General features: G+C 38.9%; 1 protein-coding gene across 4 annotated transcripts in view; it reads left to right on the plus strand.

Annotated features, from left to right (window-relative positions):
* The window catches only part of PPP2R2C (protein phosphatase 2 regulatory subunit Bgamma), a 200,622-nt gene that overhangs the window by 91,804 nt on the left and 85,979 nt on the right, over positions 1-22,839 (plus strand). Inside the window, exon 1 of one of the 4 annotated variants that reach the window (XM_031048435.1) lies at positions 6,207-6,260. The exons of 2 other annotated variants lie outside the window; for them this stretch is intronic. In XM_031048435.1, the coding sequence (XP_030904295.1) occupies positions 6,212-6,260 (49 nt within the window). In that variant the 5' untranslated portion in view covers positions 6,207-6,211. Of the gene's footprint in view, positions 1-6,206; positions 6,261-16,761; positions 16,845-22,839 lie in introns of those variants that run through there. One more of the 4 variants, XM_031048436.1, reaches the window with a different exon arrangement.

Genomic DNA, 22,839 nt, shown 5'->3' on the forward strand with positions numbered 1-22,839 from the left:
CTAAAATCAAGCAGGTATGTTTAGGGGGTGTTTTTAGGGTGTTCTTTGTGGGTTCTGGGACTTTGGTTTGGCGGTTTGTTTTTTAAAGTGTGCTTTATGTTAATGACAGTAGAACCATACTGTGCAGCAATCAATTTGTGTAAATGTCAAAGATGTATAACTGATTAATCCTTGCTCATTCCTGCTAGCTATATAATAAATTTTAAGTTGTGGAGATTAGCTTCTTAGGCACATCTTCAAAGAAAATACTTCTGATATAATACCCTACCCTCCGTTAGTATCCACAAGTACTGAATTAGTGTGCTTAGAGCAGAAACCATGATATGTAGTGCATGTTTTCAGATTGTCGTCAACGTCATCAGGTGTCTTTACAAATATTAGCTTGGCTTCTATTGTTCTGCACATGTCAGAGTTAGTGTTAATGCCATTAGTAGAGGAATCAAATGGAAAAACTGTTTCGAAGATAACAAAGAGCATTGTGTTTGTTTGATGGGAATTCCTGGTTTACAGTGTGCAGTTCACACTGTACCTTATAGTACTGGTCCATAACGAAGAGACCAGCATGTCAAATGTTTTGTGGTACTCTGTTACGTTAAAATAGAGGCTGAATTGCCAACCCTGCTGCACCCTAATGCATGAAATAACTTTCTTTACAGTAGTCATAGTTCATAATATAAAGAAAAGCAATTTGAAAGTGAACTGCTGTATGTGATGAGAGTAGTGAAACAGTTTGGCAGGTAAAACAGGTATGGAGATATTTGAAAATATAAACTTTGTTAAGGAAAAAATCCCAAACCATGCAGAAGTATGTAACTCAGACTTAGAAATCACTCCCCTTTCCAGTTCAGATGATGTTTTGGAGGAATGAAGTTGTGAAATTCTTCTATTGGTACTGCTTCTTATATCCTTCCTGAACTGTATTTTGCAGGATTAGAATACACAGATCTCCCTTCATGGCTGTTCCCAGCAAGACATTTTGTTAGCACTTGATCTTATTTTTGCAAAATCTTGGGTTGGAGCTTATTTTGAGTTACTGAAAACTGAGATTTTTGTCAGTGTTTAAAGAGCCCATATCCATAATTCCTTTTGACTTCCTTGAGATTTCCATATGGAGATATCGCAAAAAATGCATCTTTATGGTAAAATGAGGTGAATCTATTCAACTCAGACTTTCTCTGAATAATGAAACAGTTTCACTGAAAGCCTTGTTAGGAAGGAGTTGTGATTATTAAGTCTGGTAGTCGGGAAGGCTTCTTGTTAGGGTATTACTGCAGGACTAACTCAAGCATGGTTATGCCTGACTGAATACAAGATTTCTGCCCATTGCCAAAATGTAGATTTCCTTTTTGAAAAGCACTTAAATATGTATGAAGAATCTTGGTCCGATTCATTAACTCTGAATAAATTCCTATGACAAATGAGAGAAATTGAGGGAAAGCAGAAATAACTAGTTGAGCAGGACTCCTTGTGTGAAGTTGGTTGCTTGCAGAAGCACAGGACTAGTACAGATATATCACTGATAATTCATTATAGATCCAACTGATGGCAAACTCAGAGAGAAAGAACCTTTTCAGAAGTAGATCTGTCATCAGCTTTCTCTCTCTTGATGTAGTAATGCAGATTTTCAGATTCTACCTCTGCCTTGGTAGGGATAGAATAATTCTGCTCCGGGGATGAGGTTTGTATAGGAACGTAATAGTGCTACAAACCTGGTATTCTACTTTTGATCCTCCTTGACATCAGGTGTTTTCCTAAAAGCTGCACAGTCAGTCTCTGCAGTCACCTAATTCTCATGCCCAGGATGTTCTTCACATGGAACCATTCTCCAGTGATAACCAGTGCAAAACATTAAAAAATGGTGTTTCCAGCAAACATAACAGAAAAGGCTGGTGAGCAAGGGGAGGGAAGCACTGCTGCTATTTGTGCCCTCTGCAGTGGGCTCCAAAGAGAGAAAAGAATGGAGGGAGGTGAAGGGAGATGAATGGTCTCTTGTATAAACTACCTGAAAATATCCTCTGAGACTTATGGGTAGGAGCTGGCAGTGTACATCTGGGGAAGGTCTGCCTAGCTGCAGGCTTGAAGTTTGGGCTTAAGTTGGAGTCTGTTGAATATGGTTTGAAAATGTGTACCCACAGCATTGTATTTGGGACTGCTAGGGTCTTTGAGTTAGCAGAGAAGTGTGCTACTGCAGTGACTCTGGTCTTCCCTTTGCATTTTAGTTCTGTCATGTTTGTCATCTGAGCACCAGAAGTGAAATCTAGCAAGTTATGATCTTTCTGACTTCAGCTGGAAAATTAAACTTGTAAAGTTCCCTGAAAATATAAATATTCTTGTCATACTTTGAGTTTTGTGACACCATTTGTGCTTTTTCAAATGTTGCCATCAAAATGTACATATATTGCGGTGGTAGCATTCCATTACTTTACTGGGAATTCATTCTGCAAAATCCAGTATCTGCAGTAGAGCTCATTTCAGAAAGATCAAGGGACTGCAGTCATTTACATTTAATTTGGCTTTCTTGGGCTCAGTCTGGTTAAAGCTGATTGGAGATCATCAATGTGTGTGTGGCTGGCGGTTCTTCCAGTTTATGGGATTGTATGGCATCTACAGGGATGGCATATACAGCTTTCGTGCAGCCTTCTGTACAGTGTGTGGTCACGCATGGTCTGAAGAAAGCAACTAATAAGAGCAGTTCCTCTATCGCTCCCCTGTCTGCACAGCAGTGACGTTTCTTTCACCACACTGAGGGGAAAAAGATGAATTCTGCAACTAGTACCTAGTTATGTATTCCTGACTTCATCTTCCTGCCACCGCTGGCTTACTCTGACATGGATGCTTCTGCACACTACATTCAGACAGAAGCTGTGAACAGCTGGCCTTGCTGAGACTCCTCCCAATCCTCCTTCCACGTGCTATTCCCTGCACATCAGAAACAACTTCCCCAATAACTGACAAAGACTTCATGCAAACATGCTTGTTTTTTCCTTTGTGATAGTGTTTTCATTAAGGACCAGATGCCAGTACCAAATGATGATTTGGTCCCAAGTGGCTTTAGTCTCCGGTTTGATCATGGAAAATGGGACCTACTGTATGGTGGTAGCAGCGGAAAGTTTGGTTGAGCAGGAAGCAAAGACTGCCAAAAAATGAAACTATGTGACCAAAGGAGTCCTGGTACTGTAGGTTTCAAATGCTCTATAATTTAAAAAGCATCAAACTCATTATTGTATCCTATCTCTGTTAAAACAGCTGTGGTCCTACATCATTCTTTACTGCTTCTCTGCTGTGGAGTTTTTCCTTTGTGATAAGGCTGACTTGAAACATTTCAGGTCTTTCACTCCCTAGCAGAAAGGGTAAATTCACAACCTTACACAGCTAAGCGTGAAGCAGTTCTGGATTATGCATACTACTCTGTGGTTACCCCATTGCTGTGATTACATTTGAGCAGTTCTAGATTTCAGTACTGCGGCATCCTTTTGCTTTCAGTTTTTAAAGAGTTTTTATAGCTAGGGAACAGAACAATAGGGGGCTTGTGTCCACCAACAGCTCCTCCTCCCTCCAAAAAATGGTTTAGCTGGGAATGAAATGTTATTAAAAGCAACATTTGTATGGGAGCCAGGTGGGAAGGGACGGCAAGCCTGTAATAAAGAACAATTAATTTGTTTCACAAGGAATGTATGTAAAATAATAAATTATTTAAAACCAAATCTTCCGTTTCTCTTCTTTTAATCTAAGTTTTCCATAATAGTAAGAATAGTAATCTTCTAACCAGGCAATGAAGACTTTGGTTCCGATTAATGTCTCAGTAACCTTGCACTGAAATGCTAGTATTTCACAGTACTGATATCTGGTTTTAGTAATCAATCGTTATGCATTAAATATCTTGAAATTTACTACTTTCTACACTCACAGGTTTTGATGAAAGCACGCAGATTTCATTTAGTTCATTGCTATAAGGCAAAATGAGACCTGCTCTGCTTTTCATAAGGACACACATTTTTGTTTACAGATGGATGAACACGTTCAGTTCTGTAATGCCTGTGTCTAAGTTGATGAAGATGTTGACTTTCTCAAATTACAGTTATTTGCTCATCTGACTCAACCATCCAGTTAAAATAACACTAAATCCTGTGACATCTACAGTAGAGCTTTTTTGATCATTGGAATCCAATATTCATTGCCTTTATAAACAAGAACTATGTCAGTGTTCTTGTATCTTAAATCAGCATATGGAACATACATATTTCAAATGTGACTATGCAGCCAGAGCTCAATACTAAAACTGCTCTCTTCCAGTTATTTATTTGGTAAGTATTTTCACATTTAACATAAAATGTATGGATTATTTTTTTTGTGATGGATACTTCATCACTAAAAATCAGCATTCTCATGGATCCTTTCTCAGTCTTCAGTCTTTTGCAAACTGCAGTTGCATACCTTCTGGGAAACATGAATGCTTGTGTGGAAGAACACCTGGAATTGCTGATGCAAGTTTAAGAAGAGGCATCAGCAGTGTAAGATGGCTATGCTATACTTGCCACTCCATGGAAAGCCTTCTCAGTGTTTTGCAGTGCCATGTGTGCTCTGTTACATGACAGACACCTGCACACAACCACCAGAACATCTACAAAAACATTCAGATGCTGAGAGAGATGCCTGAAGAAGTTGAAGAAGGTAGAGGTCATCTGGTGTGGAGCTTCTAGGTATGCCCTTCTTTTTATCAACAAAATGACATAGTACTTGAACTATTGACTCTCTTTTATTTGATCTCTGAATACAGAATTGTTTCTAATGTTTATTGCTTTCTCTTAGATAGGAAATTGTGCAAGGTTTTTGAACAGAACATGCAGAGCAGTTCATGTTAATACAGAACTTTTTTCCTCTCTTTCATTCTCAGTAAAACACAGGAGTATGGGACAAAAGAGGCCACAAAATTGCAAATAAAAATTAAATATTTGCCCGTTTGAAACTGGCAAGGAGCCAGCCAATACATTGCTCCACAGCTAGCGCTAGGTTACTAATGATACCTGAACTGTGTTTTAGATGTTCCTGTACTTGATCATCATTCTCTCATCATGTTTTATGTTCTTGGCCTGAGTTCATTTGTGGCAGAGATAAGCCTCTTTTTGGATGGCTTTTGGTTTCTGTTTTCCTTAATTTTAAAAATAATCAGACTGCAAATATTACACAGGGGGGATGAGTGGTGGAGCTCATCCTTGCTTTGTTGTCTACATGAGAAGCACTGGATGGCAGATCTCTGCTTGCTGCAAAGTTAACTCCATGCTGTTCTGATTGCTTTTTGTCTCATTTTTGCCTCTCAAAGGCTCTAATGGGTGGATGTTTCCTGACTCTTTACTACTTCTTTTTTAATTCATTGAGAGTTATTTCTCTTTTATCCAAAAAGAGAAGGAGGTGTGAAAACTAGCAACCCTGGAGCAGGAGAATAGAAAAACAACTAGCTATTCAGGCTCAGAGTAGGGAAAAGAGATTTTACTCCTTTACTGTAATTCCTTTGAACACATGAAGAGGTGGGTTTGTCTTTTCTCCACAGCCATTTTTAAACTTTTCTTCTTCACACTCTTCTGAAAATCGATTCCATTGCTAAACTGAGATGCTCTCTGCCTAAAGTGACCTGAAGAATAGTCTTAAGAAAGCAAACCCACATGATCTGTGTGCTTTCAATCTGTATAGTTGTTTGCAACCTGAATGTAGTTTGGTTTCACAGTACCCACGGCATGCCAGAGCAGAGCTAATCCTGTAGGTGGAAAGTACATGGCTCCATATTGCCTGTTGTAGTCCTCAGGCATATGAGTAATCATGAGCCTGTGCTGAGGCTTTCCCCTTCAATATAATCCTGGAATTTGGGCTGATGCAGCATTTTTATATGGGGTGGAGGGTTTATACTGTGAATGACAATTGAATTTACAAGTAAAAAGGACCTCAGATACCCACTGAAAAGACTCTATTGATATAAGGAGCTGAGATATTGAATGTAGAACTAACTGACACACAGTTTTGAGAAGTTCGGGGACTTAAGGGAGAAATTAAATGACCTCTCTGTGGTACAGCAGAAGTGGATCAATGGCTTTGTTTTTATGTTTTTGTTTGAAAGATATCACCTGCTGGCTGCAAAGTGGGTCGATCCAGCTTCCTTCTAGAGCCTGAGCAAATCACCTGGGGAAGATCTTTCTTTCTGCTGCATCCTAAAGACAACATGGAAGGCGAGAGCATCTGTGAGGTTGATTCTGGAGATGGACTTGGAGGTAAGGATATCTAGCATTTATTTTTGTTTTCATCCCAGATGGCTGGTTACAGAGAGCCCCTATGACAATGGACCTTGGAAGCTACAAAAAGCAAATGTGATAAAAATGTCTACAGTTCATTGATTGTACTGTGTCACTTTACAAGCAGCGAATAAAATTGTTTTCAAAAACAATCGTGTCCTAGAGGGACTGGCACACCTGGAGATCGTGTGTTCTAAATGTTGTTATTTAGAGACTGAGATGTCCCAAAGATGATGCAAACCTAAATGCTTTCAATAAAAGTAAAGGCATGTAGCCTTTTCTCTCTTTGGTTCTCCTTTTTCTGTCTCTCATGTGCACACACTACCTGTTTTGTTTGTGTTTTTATTCTGGACTGCAGACAATGGCATGAAATGGTACTGATTCTGTGTTCTGTACTAGTGACCTGTGTGTAAATGGAGACTTTTTATTGATGTAAAATAAAGAGTTCTTATTCTAAGCTGCTAATTCTAAAGGTGTCCTTTGGCAACTTAGCTAGTGTTGTTTATCATTTTCATGATGGCTATACAGCTTCTCAGAGAAGGTAATACTACATCTGTGGGACTGCTGTTCTTTGTATATAACACAGGGGACCTTTGACAGAGTTTTTGGATAGATCCCTCTAATTTAAATTCCTGGTTTAACACAGCTTATTCTGTGATTATCTAATGAAACACATTTATCTAGTTTGCCGAATACCACGAAGCACCTAGGTCAACTCACTTTTGAACTCAGAAGTCTAAATATTATGGAAAGAATGAGGTTCTACATTTGCATGCTGTAATAACACAAAACTTGGTATGCTGCACATGTTTGATGAGTTAGATATGTTCCTGTGACTGGATTGTAACCAGGCAGATTGGTTTTTGTCTGAGTGTACAGTGCTTGTGCTAAGATGCCCTCTTTTATGTTTGATACTTCCGTAATACTTTTCCTGAGCCCTAGCTATATCAGTAGTTCTGTGTACTAGGACGAATAGTTTCTACTTTCTTACCCCTGAGTTTCCTTCTCATTAAAGAGTTGCTTCCAGACATTCATCAGTTGGGCTAATATGCAGATATTGAACAGTTGACTTATTTTGTTTAAGACAAAAAACCTTGGTGGTTCAAGTTTTTTTTTTTAAATTACTGATAATAATGTCTATGAAATAATTATTTTGTCATAAGAAATTTTGTAAGAATTACTTAAGAACTTATGTAAGAACAATGTAAGTATTTATGCTTAAATAGTACCTTTCTGCTAGGTGAATGAAGGGTAATAGTGTAGCTTCATTCTCTTTGGCATTCTGAATATTTGTGTTGTCCTCTCTCAGAGTTTTAGAAACAGCTGGAACCATCATTGTGACTGTCACTGATTAGGTTACTTTTTCATTTATCCTTTCTCAAGCACTGGTTTTAGCCTTACATTGCATCCTTCAGTTGCTGAATCTCTGCTGTGCTACTGCACCTTTGTCGTTTCTTTCATGCCATTTAGAGCATGGAAAAATTCTTTTGGAGCTGAGGTCGAAGACAGTTTTGAATCCCAGCCCTCCTTGACTCTGACCTTGTTGTTGTAATAAGTTACTGTCCTTGATCTACATTTTTCATATTTATACAGGCAAGAGTGTGTATGGTTTAAGTACACAGAGTAGGAAACCAAAGTGTACGTATTTCTGGCTTGTCTTGCTCTCTTTTATTTAAATTCTGACTTAAGATCATCAGCTCTTCAGAGCAAATTTACTATATTTTGGGAAACAATAGATTGCCATTGGGCTAAGTTGAATAGAATTATTGGTATGAGAACAAAGTCTGATCTTGTATGTGATAGGGACATACTTTCAAGGAACATATTGGTATCTTCAGCATACATTTTTTTGAGCAAAGTGCACTTGCATCTCTAATACCAGAGTCCCATTTCACATATTTCAGAAAACAGGTGATGTTCTATCTGTGTGAATTATTGCATTGAAGCTTAAGTAAAAAAAAAAAATTCCTTGCTTCCCCCCCTAAAAATAAACTAAAGGTATACCAAAACAAACTCACACAATATTCCCATTCTGAAAGTAGGAGGAATGGGAAAGAGCTAGTGTTCTGTCATGGTAAGCCACTGTATCTGATGAGTAAGGGAAGTGTCGGAAACAACTATATTTTAAAATCAAGGGCAACTAAAACTTTGAATGTGGCTTTCTAAGTTTCTTGGGTTCTCTTTGTCCTGCGTTTCTTGTTTCTGCTTGAGGTACCAAAATGACAAATATATGCTGTTTATGGATCCAAACTAAGGAATTTTGCACTGTTTTTAGGATGATTTATAGGATGTGAATTAAATAAAAATGTGATTTTAAAGTAAGTATGTTTTGGAAAATAAAGGACATCCTCTCTGAGATAGGCACATAGTTCTCTGTAGTGTATAACAGAGTCTGTATACATCCTATATATTATAAATACAGACATACCTTGAGACGTGCATATCAAGCACAGATGTTTAATTACAGTTAGGTTGATCTGATGTCTAAGATCTGAGACAAAATAGAAGTATGCCCACTTTCAGCAATAAGAGTAGAACATGTCAAGGAATTTACCAGTACAATGAAATTACATTCAAAAAAACCAGTATGTTTTGTTAATTCAAGGTCTGTGGTCTCTGATGGAAAAGTTTCCTGGGACCATAAACTCTGTGTGAAACTGGGGAGTTAGGGGGTCAAAAGACAATTAGAGTTTTGTGGCTGTTTCTTATCAGAAAGAAAATAAAACTAATAAAAAATTAACAAAACCATTGCTCCATATTTCATTGTTTTATTAACAGAAAAATCAGGCCCCTGATTTCAGGAACACAAAGCAAGGCTCTTCACATCATTTTAATTGCAGAAAAGTATTTGTTTTTCCATAGGTGTGAGTGGCCTATAGCACCCCTTAATGCCAGTGAAAGCCCAGGAATGATGCTTATAGAGACCAAGTAAATTAATTTGATACTGTGGGGTTATGTACTTAACTCAGACTTCTGCAGTTTAGAAAATAGCCCTAATATTAGAAGCAGTTTAGGTATCTGTGCTGCAGGCACTGTATCTGGTCTTCCTGACTTGATGTTACTTCACAGCAGGTTTGAATGCCCTTAAATGATGCACAAAAAGAATTTTTCTCCCAGCCTATAAAGCCAAACTCAGTGAAGATCCTTATTATGCAGTTGAATAGAGTCTCCAGAGTACAAGCGACCCCAAATGTGGTGGAGAAGAGACAGGTCTGTAATTCTTCACTGAAGACCTATTATAGCTGACCTAAACCAGATGGGCACATGCACTTCAAAGCAAAGACTTCATCGTTTCAGTTGCCTGGGAGAGATTTATGCTTTTCTCAGATGAAAGAACTCAATGGTGGGGTGATCTTAGCTGGCTGCCAGGTGCCCAGCAAGCTGCTCTCTTGCTCCCCCTCCTCAGCAGAACAGGGAGGAAAATAACATGAAAGAATTGGGTAAAAGAGACTAGAGAGAGATTTATTTGTTGCTAATTAAACAATATAGTAGATTAGCATGTGCTCTTCATGGGCTGCAGGTACCCTCAGGGCATCTCCACCTCCTCTGGTGTGGGGTCCTCCAAGGGCTGCAGTTGGATATCCGCTCTACCATGGATCTCCATGGGATGCAGGGGCACAGCCTGCCTCACCATAGGCTGCACTAAGGGCTGCAGAGGAATCTCTGCTCTGATGCCTGGAGCAGCTCCTCCCCTCCTTCTGCCCTGACATTGGTGTCTGCAGAGCTGTTTCTCACACATTCTCACTCCTTTCTCCCAGAAGCTGTTGCATAGCTTTTTTGCTCTTTCCCTGTGTATGTTATCACAGAGGTACCACCAGTGTCACTCATGGGCTCAGCTTTGGCCAGTGGTGGATCTGTCTTGGAGCCAACTGGAGCTGCCTCTGCTTAACACAGGGGCAGCTTGTGGCCTTTTCTCGGAGGCCACCACTGCTGCCTCTCATCCACCCCAAACCTTGCATTGTACACCCAACACAGACTCTTACTGTTATTCCAGAGCAATATGCCGTTTCAGATGCATTCCTTGTAAACCCGATGCAATTCTTAGAGGGTATTGTCATTAAGTGATTGTCTTTCTTACCAATATCTTGGCTACTTTGATGTGTACCTAAAAGTAGTCACTAACTTGGACTATGTTGTTAGGTGTATTTGGAGAAGTTACTTTAGGAACTTTTAATCCTTTTAATTATGGGGTGATATGATTATTAGTTAAACTGAAGTTCAAGCTCTGTTATTGCTTCCATGACTTATTTTTTTTGTGGCAAAGAGTCAGCATTGTATAGATATATATATACACAGAATCAATACCACAGCACACATTTTCCTTGTTCCCTGTACTGTATTTTAGTAAGAACCTGAAGACTTGCTGCAGCCCAAAAAGCATTAAGGGAAGACTGGGGAGGAGTTAAGCAACTTTTGCAGTTCTGTTGGATTTTGCTGATATTATGCTAGATCTGCTTTTGGCCTGGTGTTTCCACTTGTAGCTCTTGTTCAAGTCAAAAAATCCTTCCTGTGTGTTAGCAGGGCTGTGAGCCAGTTGCTATGGTATTCAGCTTTTTTCTCTCTCTACCCAATGGGCTTGCTTTTGTGATGATTCAGCCAGAATAAGAAATCAGTCACACAGGCTAGAGCTGTAATCAAAAGAGCAGCTGTTGCTGGCTGGAAAATCTATAGAGGTTGGGAGAGCAGCAGGATTTGAATTTCAAGAGAATATTTATCACAGTCTGTTTATGGTATATACCTAGTGCATAGCTAAATGTTATAACAGTGGTTAGAACAGTAGTCAGTTTTCAGGATGATGGTAAAAATTGAGTCACTGGACTCCTTTCTCTATGTTGTTTTATTGCCCCAAAAGCATCAGTAATTTCCAGCAAAAGAATTATCAGGCATTTTTATTCTGTGTCCATTTTTGATTGTTTTTCGTTGTGTTGCTAACTGATAGTATGTTTCCCACAGGATATTATTTAGTATCAAAGATTGCCAGACTCTGTCACTTGTCTCCTCAATTTTAGTGTTGCTGTTTGGCTAACCAGAAAACTCTGGAAGACTGCTGGATAATGTAAAAAGATTTTAAGGTCATAATGGTGCTGATATGTAGCTGCAGTGATCCAAGGATAAAAGAAAGACAATGTAGGTAGAGGTATATTCCGATAGATGAACTACCAAAAAGGGAGTATGGACTTTTGTGGGTCTTCTGCAGGTTTTAAGAAGCTCTTATCTACTTGAGAGCAATGTTGTTCCCCTACTCACCCTGTCTGCAGCTGGATCAGGAGGACAAAAAACGATACTTTTTTCATACAGAACAATTTCTATCCAAAGTCATGACTATACCAAAAATAAAGCTTTTAAATGTCCATCTAGAAATCACTAGAAATCACACTTGTAAAGGACAGTACATACTAAAAGGCTGTGAAAATTTAGACAGTGCAGCTGATAATAGTAAGTATGTTAATCATGTTTGAATTTGGAAATAACTAGACAAAAGAGTAAAGATTTCTTCTAGGAATGCTTCTTGTCTGTGCTCACAATACAGAGGCATAATCCTTTCCCAGCTGATGGGAGGATCTCCTGAAGAAGCCTTTCCTTATTGCTTCCAGCAGTGCCATGAGAGCTTTTGTTTTCTTTCCCAGAGCCTTATGTGCTACCCCTTCTTTTTTTCCATGCAGGTAATGTCCCACTGTGAACTAAGATGTTGGTAGTGGATAATGGCTCAGCTCTGATTCTCAGCTCTCACTGAGAATGAACAAAACCTCTTCCCTACTTATCAGGGGTTTCATAGAATCATAGAATAGTTGGGGCTGAAAAGGATTTTAAGATCATCTAGTTCCAACCCCCCTGCCATAGGCAGGGACACCTCACACTAAACCATATCACCCAAGGCTTCATCCAACCTGGCCTTGAACACCACCAGGGATGGAGCATTCACAACCTCCCTGGGCAACCCATTCCAGTGCCTCACCATCCCCACAGTAAAGAATTTCTTCCTTATATCCAATCTAAACTTCCCCTGTTTAAGTTTTAACCCATTACCCCTTGTCCTGTGTCCTAGTAAGTGGGACATGGAGTACTCCCCATTGACTGTTTAGCTAAATGGGCTAAAATCTTTTTAGGTCTGTTGTTAATTTTTATTTATGCCAAACACATACTCATGGGACAATCTCCCATTTTTTTCAGTGAAATAAAAAACCTAGAAAAGTCTGTGTGGGTCAAGTGACTTCTTAGAGTTTATGGTTTTGGATGGCCTGTCACATGAAACGGGGGGAGATTTTCTCAACCACCAATTGATTTGTGTATCAACACCCAGGAAAGCCAAGACTTTTGTGCCCAACCAGTCTGTCAGCATCCCATTATAGGAACCCTTCACTGAACAGTCCTGCTAGATTGGAGGGAGATTCAACTGACTTGTTCTGGGAAATGTGCCAACAGCATCAGGGTGACCCCTCAGCAGCTCTGCCCACTTTATCCAAATCTGTTACCCACTGCCAGTGGCTGCTGGCTCCCACAAAGGACTAACAGTTTACAGAATGACACTCTATTAATATGAAATCGTGACAAATTAAGGTTCTTGATTGCCGGTGATAGGTTGCAAAAACAAGCTTGAAGTGATAACGCAACCAGACTGTAATCACTAATAACAGATAGTGTTAGTTATTTGACACACATAAGGTAAAGTTCGTACCCAGGATGCATCCCTACATGGGAGAAGATAAGTTCAGTCCATCAGCTGATCCCAGCAGTTACTGTGGAGTCTTCCCTGCTTTCCCTTTCCTAATTTCACATATTTGTACAATATGATTCAGGTCAGTAACTCCCCGTAACCCTCCCACCAATGTACACTGTGGTCAGTTAGTTTGCATGAACTTGCATCATTTCCATTAAAAGGACAGCCTAGTCATGTTTGCTGATGCGTGAAACCATATGTTGATGATATCCATGTGGTAAACCAGGCTTCAAGGATAGTCTTTCCTGATTAGAGATTTATTAGTTCTGTTTCTCAATCTGCCTACATAAAGGCAAAGCCTTCCCTCCCACTGTCAGTTCTTTGTCAGTGTTGTTCATCCTGACCTTGTAGGAGGCCATTGCATCTGTCTAGGTTTCTCCATAATAACACAGGTTTAAACTTTCTAACTATATGCCTATGCAGCTTGAGTGACTCTAGTCATACTTTATTACTGATGGCTGTAAAATACTCTCGGTTTGCTTTTACAAATACAAATTTATCTTAGTTGTTTGGCAGCTGCCGTACGGTTTATCAGTACATGGTGCCTTCAACTTCCCACTCCTGCAGGGAGCAGAGCCTGCGGTCACCGGGTAGATTCTGTGCATGCCAACCACATCCCATCCTGGAAGTAGCAGTTGCATTTTACTCTTAGGTTTTCCTATATATGTTATAGTATAACTTTGGGGGACTGGGGAAGGTAGTCTCTAATTTTCTCTCTTTTCCCACAATAGCTAAATATATGTGCCGTTTCACATTTGTTAGTTGCCACTGATGTTGAGCACATAAAACCCATACAACCATACATTTTAATGGCATAGTTCACTGATATTTTATCTTTTTTTTTTCCAGATGAGCTTTCTATTGTTAGATGAGTTTTTTATTGTTTATTAGTGTTCTTTTAATGTATTTTAAAGAACTACATCCTAGGTTACAGATATGTACAAATGACCAGCAGTCATTTGACATTATAGTCATTAGAGTATGGCAGATAGTTTTGCACTATGATAAATGTGGGATATTTTACATTGATTTTTATCTTCATCCAGAAATAAGTTTGTAAATACAGGAGAAAGAGTAAAGAATGGGAGTCGTTCTCAGACATGGCTTTTTGGTGGCTTGCATTCAAAATGTATAGAGAGCACTTACGAAAAGTAATGCTAGTCTGTAATTGTAGTAGATATTTAAAAAAGTGTGGAAATCATCCTAAAGGTGATTCTGAAATTGAAATGGTCATAAGCACATTACCAGTATTTAGGTGACAATTAATGTCTTTGGTCTGTTTCTTCACTCGATGATGGGGATATAGTGATAAGGGGATCCCTTATATATGATGGTTTGCAATCTAAAAGTGGAAAACCTCAACAAATTGCTCCTAGTGAAATGACAGAAATACAACTTGTCAGAGTTCTCCTATCATTGTCTGCAAATAAATGCTTAGATGAGGTCTTCCAGTGGTGGCATAGATGGTTTAGAGATAACCTAGTTTGTTCTTTATTCGAGCACCACAGTCATTGATCATATCACTGAAGAAGTATTGAGCACCTAATATTCTTAAGTGTCGTGGTTTAAACCAAGTCCCCCAACTCCCTGAGAGTTAGGAAGGAGAATCCAAAGAATGTAGCCCCCACGGATTGAGATAAGAACGGTTTAATTGCTAAGGCATAACACAAAACCCCTACTGCCATTTACTACTACAAATAATAATGATACAGCAAACAGCAAGTGAAAAGAATACAACACCTCACCAGCCACCGACCCATAACTCACTCCACCCTGCCTGGCCGAGCACCATGTGCTCCCTCCTCCATTTTCCTCCAGAGCTCTACCCTCCAGCTTTCTCTTTCCCAGTATGCCTCCTGGGCATCACGTGCTATGGTATGGAATACCTCATTGACTAGCCTGGGTCAGGTGTCCTGTCCCTCCTTCCTCCCGGACTCCCCTCCCACCTGGCTGGAAAAAAAACCTTGAACAAAAAACACCCTCAAAACATGCTCAAACCATGACATTAAGCCAGGAAGTGGACAAGAATATTCAAGTACATGTATCTTTCTGTATTTCTATATGACATCTCTTAGAAATTGCCCTTGGTGTTTAATTGCCCATGTCTACTTGCCAGCCAGCTTGTAAGGCAAGTCATAAAGGGTGGGATTTTATTTAACAGAGCTCTGCCTTTTTAAGGAAAGTGCAATGTAAGATATGGGAAGTGTTTTAAATTTGGTTATATAAAGAAAACTGTACTATGCACACCTGTTGTTCAAAGATGTGGCTTGCTACATGTCACGACTTACCTTTCACGTGGTGTATACATGTACTGATAGCTCTTCACTGCTTATACTGAACTCTTGCAAGCAGTGATATACACCATTTCCCTGGTGTAAGTATTATAGCTCCAATGCCTTTGGAAACCATAGTAGAGATATGACGTTTTCATACCCAGAGGACTTGCCCCATTTCCACCAAAAGAATACAGGGGGCTTGATTCAGATTTGGCATTTATTAAAAGCACAACTTTTCATAGTGCAAATATAAGTAGAAGGAAAATTCCTCATGAGTAGGGTGCATACAGATACACACCTGAGTAGCTAACTTGAATGGATTGCTTCTGTCTGGACTAGATTTGTATAATGACAAATGCCTCCACAGAAAATCACCTGTTTTGATACAACAGTTCATATTTGTGAATTTCAAAGCTCTGCAAATTTAAATAGAAGCATGTGTAAATAAGCACTGAGATCACCCTGACATACATAATAGATTTTCTTCCCCCTATTCAGTACTTGCATGCATTTTCTTTCCAATGTATCTTCTAGAAAAGAAAGGCTTTCGAAGAAAAGTGAAAGATACAAATTAAAATGGAGACTCTATTTCTATAGAGATCCATAAGGTTTTTCCCTTTGATGCTGTACAGACCTGCAGTAAGGTGTGGATGGTTTGGGCCGCTCTGCTTTGAATACCAGCATTAATGTAAAATGGGTCCCTTAACTTTCTCTCCATATGTTCTGGTGACAGAAATACAGTTTATTTCTCTGAAACAGAGCATTTAATTTATATGCTTGTGTGATTTTATTTCCCTTCTTCCCCCCTTTTTTGTTTTCTATTAGTAAGATCCTGTCTTTAAAAGAGAAAGAGCACCTCTTCTCTGTATCCTGTACACTGATTTTTCTGGGCTCCATTTTAAATTCTATTTACTCAAGCACTTAATGCTTCTTAAAGCCCTACAACAAGCATTCTGCTGAACTGTTTTTGATGAAGGGTTAACTGTTTTATCTGAGTTGAATCCCTTCAGCAGCTGTACAGTGGGTTTCACCCTACGGAGGTTTCAAAGTACTTAATTATTTCAATGACATAGATCAGGATGGAACTCTCAGCACCTCCCTGGTAATTCTAAAAATAGTACCTGCTTCTTCGGGGTTAGGAGTATGAGAGACGAAACTCTCCTGAGTCTCAGCAAATTACACTGGTGGAAGTGACTATAGCAGCTTGAAAGATCTGGGCTGCAGCTTGTGACTTTCACTCTTTCAAGCCTGAGGGTGTCTACTGAGGAAGTATTTGTCCGTTACTGAAAGTGATTGTGAGAACAAGGTGCTTGCTTACTTACAGGATCAAACGTTTTTTCCTGCTTGAAAAATTATCCTTAGATGAGGAAAGTTTTCACCATTTTTTTTGTCTTGAATTTCTTTGTTTTTTAGGGAAAGCTATAAGGAAGCTTGTGCGCAAGGCGACTCTGGTGGCATCTAGAATCCTCAGATTTCCTTGACTGAATCCATCTGGGTTTAGCCCTAAGTATAGTAGACAAGCTGCACTGCTTGCACTGATAAATTATATCTTCCAAATGATAGACCAAGGTACAGTCATGTATACTAACCATTTTTGATCTCATTTGAACTCTTTATTCTGTTGCTTTTTGGATAGTTGTGATAGTTTGGTTTGTCCCCTTTGTTGTGGACTATCTTTTCATCAGTGTTCGTCAAAAAGAAAGAGACTTCTGGCCTGGCTCTGGCATTTGATGTTGTCAGCTCCTTATGAGTCTGCAGCTTGGAGGGAAATTAGCCTCTCCTGAGATTTACAAACTTGCCTTCAGTGGCAGGTAGACAGTGGAACTGTTGGCAGCATAACTTTCTTTGGGTTTTCTACATGTGGAAAAGTGAAAACCTAAAAACCAAAACTCCACTTCCTTTTTTGACAGACATTTTGATTCTACTTTGCTCAGCAGTCATAAAATGAAATCAGAGACTATGGCCCAACAAAGCATAGATTTTGATCGTAACACCTGCATCATCAAAAGAAAAATAGATCACTAAAGTACTATTCTAAATGGTAGATAATAATTAGGTTTCTTTATATCTTTGTTGTTATATCAGCTAGCTGTTGGAATGAGCAAGCAATCTCAGTGCTTTCTGAGGTCAGAACTTCTCTTTGCTTTTGTTTTAGATGGGAAAATCTTGTCTTCTACCTATGTCTTTTCTGAACTACAGGGCAGATTACTGTAATAACACAGAATGTTACCAGTTCCAGGATGTTTTTGGAGTGGTGGTATTGGTTCATGTTTTAGAAGACTTTGGTATCCAACAGAGTATATTGCTGTGCTTGGATTGTCCATGACATAAAAATTAAGGCTGATTAAGCATTTTTAAAACTGTCTTTTTTGAGCATGACATTGAATATTAATGCACTTGCACAGAGGCTATTAACATTTTGATTTTACGTGGTTTAGACATTGAGTTGGAAGACTTCAAAGCTGCCTTTTCTTTTGACTAAAGATTGAGGGGAATGCTCTCTGCATGTGTCTTCTTGATTCCTTCATGCTGAATGTTGCACTGAGGCTGTTTGCTGCCTCCAACTTCAAATGCTAAGATTTATCCCTGTTTTACTGTTGTACCCAAATACAAATTCTTCCTGTGGCTTCTCTCTAGTGCATGAAATACCTGGGAGAGCATCTGGGGTCTGGAATGGATCATAGAATCACAGAATGATTTGGGTTGGAAGGGACCTTAAAGATCATCCAGTTCCAATTCCCTGCCACAGCGAGGGACACCTTCCACTAGATGAGGTTGCTCCAAGCCCCATCCAACTTGGCCTTGAACACTGCCAGGGATGGGGCAGCCACAGCTTCTTTGGGCAACATGTGCCAGTGCCTCACCACCCTCATAGGGAGGTATTTTTCCCTAGTACCTAATCTAGGTCTGCCCTCTTTCAGATGATTGGAAAGTTAGATTGACTGGCACATTTGGCCCCTTGTGCACATTTGGATCATGCTAGGGGAGATTCTATACCAACTATATTCTAAATCATCAGCTGACCCCAATAAAGCAGTCTGTAGATTATATACAATTTGCAAGTTTCATATGGCTTTGAAGTTGCTACATAACACCTGTTTTTTTGTTGTCTGGCAAAAGAATATTAGATTTAAAGAATGAATGCTGCTGGTGTTCAGCCTTGTCGAGCAGGTTCTCCTCTTGAATGTAGTTCTTTTAAAATATATGTACTTTTTGAGAGGTTAATGAAAGGTTCCCATAATTCTCCCTGTTTAATTAGTAAAATACAGCAAATAATTGAAGAGCATGTCTATCTTTTCAACTGACAGCAGTGGGTCACACTTTTGGCACACAGATAATTGTTAATTTTCTATGTGTATCATTAGTGGAACAGGAAGATGAGTGAATTTTTGCTGGGTTATGATAGTGTTTATGATGACATTCAGCTGGCCTGTAATGGTCTGTGTCAAGTGCTTCCCCTCTTTGTTCACAGCCAGTGTTCTGTGATAAGTCTTTATATCTATTGTATATCTATCTATTCAATATTTGGGGAAGGTAAATTAATTTTCTCTGTTCTAGAAAATTCTGATGTTATTCAGTGGTGGATTTACATTATGAAGTATCTTGCTCCTCTATTTACAATCTTTAGGGAAATTCTGACTGCTAACAATTTCTGAACAGAAAAGCCCTCAGTTTCCTTCTACAAGAGAGAAAGTGGACACCACATTGAAAATATCTGGGAGCTTGCAAAGAAAATTAAAGCTAATCCTATGTCTTGGTGTAAGGTTCTGGAGTTCAGTGCCTGCTGTGGCAGTGCTGGATGTGGATAGGCTATTCTCCAGCCCCCGATGAAGGACTGGAGAGAGGATGGCTCAGGCTGTCCTTAACCACACATTGCAACAAGACTAAGGCTGTTGTGGCATGATAGATTTCTGTTAGTATAGATAGTACTGTAACAATAGTAGAATGCTGAACATAATTTTGAATTCCAGATAATAAATGAAAGGGGTTTTATAGACACTAATTGAAAAATTTAGAAGCACTGGAGACCCAGGGACATTTTAAATGTTAAATGAAAAACATGCTTGATGAAATCAAGTACTCAAAAGTCAGCAAAACTTGGAAATTTTCTCATGCTTTTTGTGGTCTGCTTTTGTATTCAGCTGTAAAACCACAAGCTAATTTTACTTTAGCTTAGTAGTCACTCAGTGAATTAATTAAATATATGGGAAGGTATCTTGAAAAATAGTCATGGCAAATGTTTTTGAGCACTTGACCCAAAACATTTCCCTTTATTTGAAAGGTCTTCATATATAACTAAGTATATTTAATAACTCGAGGTGATCCAGTTAGTATCTTGAGTTAAAGCATGATGATATACAGATCATCTCATTAGCTCCAACTCTTCAGCACACAGGGGTAAGGATGAGTATCATCAGAAGCAAGTAGGAGAGGATGCTGATTTGGTATGTTCAGTGAGAGAAATCTCTAAGTTGGTTTGGGAGAGGACTGGTTATGCTAATGCAATAAGCACATGCTAAGAGAGACCTTACAGGATAAGGAAAGAAAAGTTAATTTGGATTTTCAGCTTTTAAAAGGGATTCTGTGGAGATAAAGCAGTTACTAATATGGTCATGGTCTTAATATAGAAGGTAACTGATCCATTTAAAGAGCAATCTATATCGTCACATGTCTGTGCAAGCAATATGCCTAATGGATTTGCTATATTGATGAAATGGTGCCGAGTGGGAAACATGATAGGAAACAAGGCAGAAAAGCAGGAATAAGCAGATCTTTAAATCTCATTGACATTCATGGCAAGAGCATGAGTTTAGCACAATAGACGGTTTCCAGAAGAGGCTTCAGTTTCTCATACCAGTGGGTAGGGACAGGGCTGTTCTTACTCTACCCTATTCTAGACAAGAAGTGAATGTAGTGGTGCTGCATGGTGTTTGGTTTTGTAGTGGTTCATTTTATCTCACTGCATTCCCATCAGAAAACACAGCAAACGTGGTTAGCAGCTAAAGTGATGGTTCTTCAGCAGCAGCAGCATACTGATGGGAGCTTTTATGTACGTTCAGCACCATAACATCATTGAACATCGCTGAACACTTGCTCGCTGTGCTGCTGTTTAATGCTGCTCTAGCTGCTTCTGACAAATTGATGTACTGGCACATCAGGATCCTGTATTGGTCCATCACAGGGAGACAGGATGATTGGTAACCATGTTGCCTTGCGGGGAGGTGGTAATAGATACACTACAGGAGGAAACCACCCCTTAGCCTTCTCTTCCTGCTCTTCCAAAAGGTATTTTCACTTTTCTTCATTATGGAGATAGTGCTAACTCATCCTGCCTAATCAAAGATTCCAAAAACCTAATGTGCTGTCATATGTCTTTGATGATGCAGTGCTATGGGTTTTGACTTTGAAACATACAAGTTTTATAGTGAACTTATATTTCCATCAACTTACACACTTATGCACTGCCCCTTTCTTACAAAAGTTAAAAGTGAAATACTTGGAATTCCCTTGGGAAATCAAGTAATTCTGACCTTTGTAGAAAACATAGAGAAGCTTCTATCTAATACAGTATTAGTTACTTTATTTCAGTATTTTCTGCTTTTCTCTTTGGATTTTATTTCTTCACCTATTTGTGTAATGAAGCTATTGGTGAGTTTACATTGCAGCAGCAATTAAAAAGAATTAGTTTAAATATTAGCTTAAAAAAAGTATCTGCCACATGAGTTGATGGGAGAAGTCACAATTAAAGAGTAGTAGAAAATAATGACTAGGTAGCACATTTGCTCTTCAATGTGCTAAATACCATGGGAGCAAAAATTGCAAACTGGCAATTACGTTCAATAGCTAATGTTGTACCCTTACCTTAATGCATTTAGAAATCAGCTAAGCTGATACCTATCTCCAGCAGTCGTGTAGAGTCTTTGCACTTTCTTGTGTAGCACATAGTCTATACATACTCTAGCTCAGACTAAAATCTGAGAAAGTAAGCAGCTGATGCTGTTTTATTCAGTAATTATTCTGAAGTCCTCTTGTAAATACACTTTGCAAATTTTATTACCTGCTTTTTGCCAGTATAATTTATATAGCTTTCTATAATACTGTTAGTAGTTAATATATTGTTTCGTACTTGTTCTGCAATGGGGACATATTTCTTTCCTGATGAATACAATGATTCAGACTAAAGCACATAGTCAATAAACATGTACAGTAAATACAATGAAATGGTCAAACAGCAAAAGTGAAAACAGAACAAAAAGATTCCCCAGAAGCCCTCAGCCAACCTAAAAATGAGCAAACCTCAGATCGTTTTAGCTCCCATTTCCTAAGTAATAGCAATAACACACAAAGTAGTGTATTCTCTTACAGGCTAAAAAAGGTCTGATTCTGGAAATGGCTGTTCAGCTGTCACTGAGTAATACTTCCTAATGCTATTGAAATACATTGTAAAAGGGATAAAATGCCAAACCCTAAAAGGCTGCAAGGGTTATTGAAGGGACATCTGCATTCTTTCTGTTAAATTTAATTAGGGATTTAGAGTATTTTTATCCAGGTAATTTTGAAAACAAGCATTCCATGTAGGAAAGGCAGTTATGTTTAAGTCATTAGGGGGGTTGTGTATGTATGTATTTTGCCCTGTTGTTTCCTAGCATTTTCACTGAACCTATTATATAAATAAGTGGCTGTGTGAGCTCACAATATCTAGTTACAGTTTATGTTTAACATGTGTTTTAAATAATTTTGTCATGCTGGTAAAAGTAAAATCAGGATGTTGTCATGCTACTCAGGAAAAACTAGGGGCCCTAGGGGCACTGTATTACAGATTCGTGGAGTTAATTCACATTGTTTCATATAGCAATTAATTACAATTTAAGCATAAAACCTGTTAACAAAAACTTTCCTTTTAATTACAAAAAAGTAACAGAAGGCTCAGGTTAAAGTATGGGTCATTGTTTGCTAAGTCTTTGAGCCACGGTAGTCTGTGGGGTTGGTGGGGCTTTGTGGGTTTGGGTTTGGTTTTTTCCTTCTTTTTGTTCACAAGGGCCCTTATTTTTCTGTTAGGGTTAGCACAGTCCCATGGCAATAGCAGCTCTTGTTGAGTGCCAGCTGGGGCTCCTTGCAGCATCTCCTACTGGTTTATTTCTGGTACAGCTTTGGCACCAGCATTGGCTGAAACCACACTGTTCTTAGGACATTCTCATTGAAGTCAAGCTGTTATAACACCTGGTGTCAGCATGTGGAAGAAGAGAAAAAGAAAGCAAGGATCATGGGTGTGGAGAAATTAGGTGGCTGTCATTGCACTGAGCATCGTGTCTGCTTGTTGCTTTGTGTCTGCTGCAGTTGCAGCAGAAGGGAAGCTCAATGTGCTTATCAATGTCTCTAAAATGTACTACAAATCCTTATATTTCTGTATCTGTTGTTTAATTCTTAATCATTTGTAATAAAATATTCAGCTATCTAGTTATGGAATAATACTTAGCTGATCTGGTTTCCTACAGCCAAAAACTAAGCCAACCCAAAAACTCATCTGCAGATATTACAGTTGCATTACTCACTGAATTTTTTA

Source organism: Melopsittacus undulatus, chromosome 7 (assembly GCF_012275295.1).
Source record: "Melopsittacus undulatus isolate bMelUnd1 chromosome 7, bMelUnd1.mat.Z, whole genome shotgun sequence".
Taxonomy (NCBI): domain Eukaryota; kingdom Metazoa; phylum Chordata; class Aves; order Psittaciformes; family Psittaculidae; genus Melopsittacus; species Melopsittacus undulatus.